General features: G+C 38.6%; 1 protein-coding gene across 1 annotated transcript; it reads right to left on the reverse strand.

Annotated features, from left to right (window-relative positions):
- Positions 1–6,828: 6,828 nt before the first annotated feature.
- On the reverse strand, positions 6,829–7,785 carry LOC129665569 (olfactory receptor 6C6-like). The gene has a single exon (XM_055592313.1). The coding sequence runs from the start codon at positions 7,783–7,785 to the stop codon at positions 6,829–6,831; it is 957 nt and encodes a 318-aa protein (XP_055448288.1).
- Between the last annotated feature and the right edge of the window lie 2,149 nt (positions 7,786–9,934).

Raw genomic sequence — 9,934 nt, forward strand, 5'->3', positions numbered from 1 at the left:
TATTTTGCCCTAATTCTCTCCATTCTCAAGCAATTTCTGCTCCTTCTTTTGAGATGGTCCCTGAGTGAAGCGTGTGATATTAACCCTTTATAGATGGGTATCCACGGACACTTACTGTATGTACTTGTATCACTTGTAAGCTTTGTTGAAAATACTCAAACCTTGGCCGTTGCATTCATTTCATATGTGAATGCAATGTGAGGGTCTATATATCTCTGATTATTTATATTTTTAGATAATTAATAATAAATCTATCTATCTGTTTATGTATTTTTTCTTTATCTGTTTCTTCTTCAGTGGTCTGTGCTTTATTATGTTGACCCAAATTCTTGAACTATATTATTTTCCTTCTGCTGAAAGCATTTTCAAAATCATTTGTCCTGATTCTTGTACATGAGGCATAAATTTACTAATTTTATTTTTTTTGGAGTAAACATAAACTTTTCATATGTTTTTAGAGAAAAAAATCTCACTAAATATAAAATTCTTGGAGGTAGAGTTTTTTTTCTTTTATTGAAACAATTTTTTTTCTCATATAACAAACCCTGATTACAGTTTTACCTTTCCAGTTCCTCCTCACCTCCTCTCTCTTTCCAATCAACTCCATATCTGACTTTTATTAGAAACAAACAGGCTTCTTAGGGACAATATTAAAAAAAAAATAAAAAACTCATCTGAATTGAACAAAACAAAACAAAGAAAACTATGCTACAAAAAGGCACAAGAATCCGTCCCACTCATTCATACACTCAATAATACCATTAAAACACTAGTCTGGAAGCCATAATATATAGACAAAAGACATAGTGCAGAATCCTGCAGACCCTGTTCATACTGCCTCAGTCTTTGTGAGTTCATATGTGTTTTGATCATGTTCATTTAGAATCCTGGTTTTCTTTGTGTTTGCCATCCCATTTGGTTCTTACACTCTTTAAGCTTCCTATTCTATAGAGTTTGCTGAGCCCTGTGTAGAGAGAATATCTTGTGTGTTGTGTGGATGAATTGCCTGCCAATTAAAAAAAAAACTTTGGCCTATAGGAAAGGATAGAATAGAAGGTAGGACATCTGGTAGGCAGAAATGATACCTCAGCAGAGGTAACCATCCATGTGGCAGAGTATATATTAGAATAAACAGATTATTTTAATTATGACCTAGTGAGAGAAGAGCCTAACTATATGGCCTATGTACCTATAAATATTTTTGAGACTTATGAGTCATTTTTCTGGGATAGTGGGGAGGAAAAGCACACACCTTACTATCGATGTTCTGACAACAGCGTCCTTTGCTTTACAGAAGCTTTTCAGTTTCATGAGGTCCCATTTATTGATTGTTGATCTTGGAGCCTGTGCTTTTGGTGTTCTGTTCAGGAAGTTGTCTTCTGTGCTAATTAGGTCCAGGCTCTTCCCTACTTTTTCTTCTAACAGATTTTGTGTGTCTGCTTTTATGTTGAGGTCTTTGATCCACTTGGACTTTACATTAGTGTAAGGTGATAAGTATGGATCTATTTTTATTTTTCATGTAAATATCCAATTAGACCATCACCATTTTTTGAAGATACTATCTTTTTTTCATTGTATGGGTTTGACTTTTTGTCAAAAATCAAGTATCTGTAGGTGCATGGGTTTTGTTTTTTTTTCTGGGCCTTTGATTCAATTCCATTGATCTACCTGTCTGTTTCTATGTCAATACCATGCTGGTTGTGGAGAAAGAGGAACCCTCCTCCATTGCTGGTAAGAATGTAAAGTTGGACAACCACTTTGGAAATCAATCTGGCGCTTTCTCAGAAAATTAGGAATAGTGCTCTCTCAAGATCCAGCTGTACCTCTCCTGGGCATATACCAAAAGATACCCCACCATTTCATAAGGACATTTGTTCAACTATGTTGATAGCAGCTTTTTCTGTAACAGCCAGAATCTGTAAACAACCAAGATGTCCCTCAGCAGGAGAATGGATACAGAAATTGTGGTATATTTACATAATGAAATATGACTCAGGACCCTTAGAAAGAGTCTGAAACCTTATTCAGAAGGGCAAACTGGATAGACATTAGAAGTAGAAGAAGACAGTGAGCAGGACAGGAACATTCCACAGGAGGCCTCTGAAAGACTCTACCCATCAGGGTATCAGAGCATATGCTGAGACACCGAGCCAAACTTTAGGCAGAGTGCAGGGAATCTTATGAAAGAAACGGGAGAAAGAAAAACCTGGAGGGGACAGGAACTTCACAAGGAGACCAACACAGTCAAAAAACGTAGGCCGAGGGGGAGCCTGAAAAGACTAATACTCCAACCAAGGAGCATGCATAGAGAGAATCTAGACCCCTGCTCAGATGAAGCCCATAGTTTCCAAGTGGGTTTCTCTAGTAAGTAGTATAGGGGTTGTCTCTGACATGAACTCATTGGCTGGCTTTTTGATCACCTCTCCCTTAGGGGTGCAGCCTTGCCAGGTCACAAAAGAAGATGATGCAACCAGTCCTGATGAGACCTGATAGGCTAGGGTCAGAGAGAGGGGAGGAGGACCTCACCTATTAGTGGACTAGGGGAGGGGCATCCAGAGGACAAGAGGGAGGGTGGGTCTGGGAAGAGATGAGGGAGGGCTACAGCCTGAATAGAAGGTAAATTGATTAATTAATTAATTAAAGGGAAAAAAAACCACAAGATTTAAGTATTAAGCCAAGAGTTCCAAACACAGAAGCCAGACCAGACATGGTGCTGGAGAAATAGCTTGAGAGTTCTGCAGGCAGAAGGAAGAGAGAGCCAGTGTGCCTTGATTGGGCTTTTGAAATCTCAGACTCTGCCCTCAGTGACACACCTTCCCTAACAAGACCTTATCTCCCAGTAGTTGTACTCCCTGGTCATAATGAGGCTATGGGGCCATTCTTACTCAAACCACCACACTTTCTTTGTGTGCACTCTCTAGTCCCCCTCTTCCTCTCCCTATGTATTTGATACTCCCATTCCAGCCCCACAATCTATGCATAATACCTATTCCATATCCCTTTTTTCTAATGAGATTTGCCCCTCCTAATCATTTGCACTGTATCTAACCTCTGTGGCTCTGTAGATTATAGTGTGGTCAACATTGATTTAATAGCTAACATCCACAATATCCTCAAGCAAATATGTACCATATTTTTCTTTTTGTAACCACAATACTCACTCAGGATGATTTTTTTTCTAGTTTCATTCATTTATCTCTGAATTTTTTATGTCGATTTTTAACTACTAATTAATATTCTATTGTATAAATGCACCACATTCCTTTATGTGTTCTTTTGTGGAGAATCATCTAGATTGGTTCCAATTTCTGGATATTATGAATAGAGCAGCAACAAAGATTTTTGAACATGTGTCCTTGTGTATAGAAGAATTATTAATGTGATATAAATTTAATACAGCAACAGTTTATCTTTAGCCAGCTATTTTCCCAAGTAATGACGCATGGAGACTATGATAATTTAACTAGCCTAGAACACAATACTGAGCAATAACTACTCCATCTTAATCCTCCAAGCTAGTCTGACTTACTCCCAGCCAAGTTTCTCATTATACTTGCTTTTTTTAACCATCTTCTAGCTCCAGTTCATTTCTCCTGATGTGTCTTTGATTTCTCCTCATGACTCAATCCCCACTTCCTTTCTCTTTTTCCTCCCATTGCTGGACCTGGATGTCCACACTCTCTTTTCTATCACTCAGAATTGGCTGGTTGGCATTTTATTAGCAGAACATAGAACAAATGGTGGGCATGTTTACACAAACTTGAGACAGGAGATACTTAAAATGAACATTACAAAGCAATGTCCAGATTGCAGCCAGAGAGTGGGGTAGAGAATTCAACATTTGAATGAACAAGGGAATTCTTTACACAGTACCCAAAAACATTATTCCAACAGTAAGGTTAGGTGTATTTTTAGTATATGCCCAAAAGTGCTATAGTTGGATTCTGAAATAAATTCTCATTTTCTCAAGGAAATGCCACAATGATTTCCATATTAGCTATATAAGTTTGCACTCCCACCAACACTGGATGAGTGTTCCCCTTACTCCATATCCTTGCTAACCGTTAGCTGTTACTTACTTAATTGATCTTAGCCATTCTGATGGTTTAAGATGAAATCAGAAAGTAGTTTTGATTTACATTTCCCTATGGCTAAGGTTGTTGACCATTTTTTTAAGTGTTTCTCACCCATTCAGTTTCATTTTGTGAAAACTTTGTTTAAATCTGTACCTCATTTTAATTGTTTTTTTCTTTCTTGATACCTAGTTTTTTATTTTGTTTTTAGTTTTTGTATATTTTGGATATTAGCACTTTGTCAGATATGTATTTGGAAAACATCTTTTTCTATTCAGTAGGATATACTTTGTCTGAAGAACAGTGTCTTTAGCCTTGTAGTAGATTCAGTTTCATGTTGTCTTCATTTATTAATTGTTCATCTTAGTGCCTCTGTTAATGACATTCTGTTTAGAAAGTCTTTTCCTGTGCCAGAAGTTCAAATCTATTTCTCACATTTACTTGTATCAGATTCATTGTATCTGGTTTCATGTTGAGGTTTTTAATCAACATGCGGTAGAGTTTTATGCGGATGATACATATGGATCTATATAGATTCTTCTATATGCAGGCATACAGTTTGACCAGCACCATTTGCTGAAGATGCTGTCCTTTTTGTAGTGTGTATTTCTGGCTGTTTTACCAAACATCAGGTGTTCATTGTAGGTACGGGATTTATATCAGGGTCTTCAGTTTGATTATGTTGACTAACATGTCTGTCTTTATATCAGTGCCAATCTGTTTTTATTTCTATTAACTCCATAGTGCAACTTGAGTTCATGAACGGTGTTTTGTGTTTCTATATGAAGATGAAAATTGTTCTTTTATGAACTGTGAAGAATTATGTTAGAATTTTGATGGAGATTGCATTGAATCTGCAGATTGCTTTTGGTAGGGAGGCCATTCTTACCATATTAATCCTGCTGATCCATGTGCATGGGAGATCTATCCATCTTCTGGTATCTTCTTCAGTTTCTTCAATGCCTCAAAATTTTTAATCAAATAAATCTTCACTTGCTTAGTTAGAGATAACCCAAGATATTTTTAGGCTATTGTGAAAGGTGTTATTTTACTTATTTCATTCTTAGTTGATTATCATTTGTATAAAAAAAGGACTATAAATTTTTGTGAACTAATTTTGTATTAAGCTACTTTGCTGAAAGTTTTTTAATTATAGGAGTTTCTCACTGGAATTTTTATGGTCAACCATGTTTCATATCATATGCAAATGAAATTTGACTTCATTATTTTCAATTTGATTGTCACAAATTGAATGTTTAATATGGATTTGCTGTAATTTGTAATTACAGTTTATTCACTTTGTATCCCAGCTGTAGCCCCTTCCTTCACCACCTCCCATGCCCCTCCCCTGATAGGGAAGGTCCTTCTTCTCTTCTATCTGACTCTAGCCTATCAGGTCTCATCAGGACTGGCTGCAGTGTCTTCCTCTGTGACCTGGCAAGGCTGCCCCCCACCTCAGGGGGAGGTGAAAAAAGAGCCAGCCACTGAGTTCATGTCAGAGACAGACCCTCTTCCCCTTACTAGGGAACCCACTTGGACACTGAGCTGCCATGGGCTACATCTGTGCAGGGCTTCTAAGTTATCTCCATGAATGGTCCTTGGTTGGAGTATCAGTCTCAGAAAACACTCCTGTGCCCAGATTTTTTGTTTCTGTTGCTCTCCTTGTGGAGGTCCTGTCCCCTCTGGCTCTTTCTATCTCCCTCTTCTTGCATAAGACTCCTCTTCTTGCTCTGTCCAAAGTTTGGCTATGAGTCTCAGCATCTGCTTCAACCCCCTGCTGGGTGATCTTTTAGAGGAGATCTGTTTTAGGGTCCGGTCCTGTTCCCTCTCCTATACAGCTTCTGGTGTCTATCTTTTTCCTGCTGAATGAGAATTAAACACTTAAAGGAAAAAATAAAATAAAAACCTTAACTTGCAAGGAAGTGTTAACATGCAATGGACAAAAACTCCTTAATTACAAATAGAAAGTATAACTTGCAAGGACTTAATGTAAGCCCTAAAGAGGTTCCTTGGGAATAATCTGTGGCATCTGCCAACCTTCCCTTATTCCCTGAGCTCTCTCTCAGCCATCCTCAGCCCTCAGCCCTCAGCCCTCAGCCCTCAGCCCTCTGTCCTACCAGTACAGGAGCCACCTGGGAGAGGTTTGGAGGCAGGCATTTTTTGGTTTTGTTGTTGTTGTTTGTTTGTTTTTAAACATATAGTACTATTTTTTTACCGATTAAAAAAAGAAGCTAACAAAAGAGCATATTATCAACATACTTTTTCAGGAGAATTTTAAAACAGATTTTTCAGTTATTTAGCATGTTTTATGTCACTCACCATAGGACTCGTTAATGTTCATATAATTCATTTTTCATGGTTCAGTGGAAGTGGTGCTATCTCCTTTAATTTATCTTCCAAATTATTAAATTTTCTATATGCTGTGACAGTCCCGATTACTGCACATTATAATCATGTTCTACTGTGTCTCTTACCGGTAAGCCATTCAAAATAGCTTTATTGACCTGTTAAATCTAGCAAATTTCAGTTGAATAAATATTAAGTACATAAAATTTTATCAGAATTTTTCTGTAAACATAATTCAAGACTATGGTTTTGAGAAAGCACTTTCACCTCTCAGTTAGGAAGATGGACTAATAAAAAACACAGAAACAGTCAGATAGGCTTAGCAAAAAAGTGACTAAAATATTCAATAGGTGAATTGATCTAGATCACAAATAATACATTTGAGAGTAGTTCATGCTTCAACAACATATTATTTATGTCTAAATCTTGTGTCATGGTTTCTAAAAAAACAAAATCCATGAAGCACATATTTGAAAGCGTCCTTCACCTGCTTGTTCCTTAGGGTGTAGATAAAAGGGTTAAGCAAAGGGGCCACAGAAGTGTTGAGCACAGCCACACCTTTATTTAAAGTCACTCTTTCCTTGGCTGATGTTTTAACATACATGAAGATACAACTTCCATAAGTAATGGAGACCACAACCATGTGTGAGGAGCAGGTGGAAAAGGCCTTTCTTCGTTGTTGAACAAAAGGGAACTTTAGGATGGTTTTGATGATGAGTGTGTAGGAGAGGATCACTAAGATCAAGGTGATGACAAGTGTCATTACAGCTAAGGCAAAAGCCATAAACTCTATTAAACGTGTGTCTGTGCAAGACAGCTGCAGGACAGAAGTGTCACATAAGAAGTGATCTATGGTTTTGGAGGCACAGAAATCCAGTTTGAGTCCCAAGAGCAAAGGGGGGAAGATGACTAAGAAGCCAGTCACCCAGGAGCTGAGGACCAGCAGGTGGCACACCTTGCTGTTCATGATGATGGGGTAGTGCAGTGGTCTGCAGATGGCTACATAGCGATCATAGGACATGGCAGCCAGGAGGTAGAACTCTGTGGCCCCTAATATAAAAAAGAAGAATAACTGAGCCGCACAAGCACTGTAGGTGATTGTTCTGTCTCCTGTGAGGATGCTCGTCAAGAACCGTGGAATGGAGGCAGTTGTGAATGCAATTTCCAAGAAGGAGAAATTCCGGAGGAAGAAATACATTGGAGTCTTGAGGTGGGGATCCAGCAGGGTGAGGAGGATGATCACTAAATTCCCCATCACGCTCAAGATGTAATTAAAAAACAGAAACAGGAAAATCAGGATTTGTAGCTGAGGATCATCGGTCAGTCCCAGCAAAATGAACACAATCTCTGCTGATTGGTTCTTCATTTTTCTTGCTTCTTAACAAATCCACAAAAATTATTAAGTTAATATCACACCTAGAAAAATATTTCTTCCTTTTCAGATATAAAAACTCTATATTCATAAGCTTAATATATACAGATATTTATAGAAATCGCTATTCATGTTCTCCACCATATTACCATGTTGACAGAACTCTGAGATTCTTATGCAACTTGCTCATTTGCAGGTATTTTCCAATGCTTGTATGTTATATTTGTATTTTTCTGTGGCCCGCCTTTCAAATTTTTATTCTAAATCCATATCCAAAATTTAATTTTGTTATTATCTCAATTGACAACTAATCGATTCTAGGGAAATTATTTTATTCACACTGGCCACATTAGCTATCATTTTAAAAGTACATGTCATCGAGTAGGAGATTTTTAAGAAGGCTTTAGTGCAGCAGGTTTCCTACTATAGTGTAAAATAAGCAGCATCTTCTATGGTGAGTGTGGTGTGAGCACTGAGACAGTGAGTAGCAGGGGTCTCAAGGCTGCGTCATCAGCAAAACCCACAATAAACGCTGTTCTCCTGAGTAGCTTCCAGTTACAGTCTTCTAGCTCAAATTAAGTCTGAATGGAAAGAAGATATCTGTCGGGAAAAGTAAAAGTGAGTGTGTGTGTTTGTTACAATTAGAAAAGTGATGTTTCACATAGATATTCCAAACCACCTCTTGCCTTACAGTTGCACATGTTTGGACAATATGTGGCTTGTATCACTAGATAAATACAGCTTTTTTTTTAAGAATTCTATTTTTAAAATTCATTTATGTATGTATGTATGTATGTATGTATGTATGTATGTATGTATGTATTTATTACAATGTATTCCCTTTGTATCCCCTTTGTAGCCTGCTCCCTTGTCTCCTCCCAGTCCCATGCACCCTCCCTCTTCTCCTCCTATGTCCTTTCCCTAGTCCTCTGATAGAGGAGTACCTCCTCCCCTTCTATCTAACCTTAGCCTATCAGGTCTCATCAAGGCTGGCTGCATCATCTTCCTCTGTGGCCTGGCAAGGCTGCTCCCCTAGGAGGAAGATGGTCAAAGAGCCTGCCACTTAGCTCGTGTCAGAGACAGTTCCCTTTCCCCTTACTAGGGAACCCACTTGGAAACTGAGCAGTCTATGGGCTTCCTCTTAACAGGGGTCTAGGTCCTCTCCACACATGCTCCTTGGTTGGAGTATCAGTCTCTGCAGGCTCCCCTGGGCCCATGGTTTTTGGCTCTGTGGGTCTCCTTGTGGAGTTCCTGTCCCCTCCAAGTCTTTCTATATTCCTCTTTTTCTATAAGGTTTTCTGCACTCTGCCCAAAGTTTGGCTATGAGTCTCACTATCTCCTTCGATACCCTGGTGGAAAGAGTCTTTCAGAGGCCCCATGTGGAAGGCTCCAGTCCTGTTCCCTGTCTTCTCTTACTTCCGATGTCTATCCTCTTTGCCCTTCGGAATGAGGTTTAAGTCTCTTCCCTAGGTTCCTCTTTGTTGTTTAGCTTCTTTAAGACTATAGATTTTAGTATGTTTTATCCTATATTATGTGGCTAATCTCCACTTATAAGTCTTTCTGCTTCTGGGTTATCTCATTCAGGATGATCTTTTCTACTTCTTACCATTTGCCTGCAGATTTCATTATTTCTTTGTTAAAAGTGGGATTCTCTAGTAAGGTGAGCAGGGGCTGTCTCTGGCATGAACACATTGGCAGTCTCTCTGATCACCTCCTCCTGGGGGTGCAGCTTTGCCAGGCCACAGAGAAAGATGATGCAGCCAGCCTTGATGAGACCTGATAGACTAGGGTCACCTAGAAGGGGAGGAGGACCTCCCGTAACAGTGGACTAGGGGAGAGACACAGAGGAAGAAGAGGGAGGGAGGGTGAAATTTGGAGGAGATGATGTATGAGGGGCACATCTGGGATACAAAGTGAGTAAGTTGTAATAAATAATAATAATTAATAAAAATTATATCATAAGTATAATTTTATTTCTTTAATTCATTTTACTAATCAGAAACTCATAAAACTTGGAATTCAAATATTATTAAATAGAGATAAAATTGCTCAGTAGGAGCAATCAAAATTTGACATTTAAAAAATACACATATGGAGAGTAGGTCCTCCACTATCCGTGGACTGGGGAAGGGGCTTGGGAGGA

The sequence above is a fragment of the Psammomys obesus genome, unplaced genomic scaffold (genome assembly GCF_907164565.1).
Source record: "Psammomys obesus unplaced genomic scaffold, mPsaObe1.curated_primary_1811, whole genome shotgun sequence".
Lineage (NCBI taxonomy): Eukaryota > Metazoa > Chordata > Mammalia > Rodentia > Muridae > Psammomys > Psammomys obesus.

Excerpts from the sequence above, each read along its gene's own strand:
- LOC129665569 (XM_055592313.1), bottom strand. The coding sequence starts at position 7,785 with ATGAAGAACCAATCAGCAGAGATTGTGTTCATTTTGCTGGGACTGACC.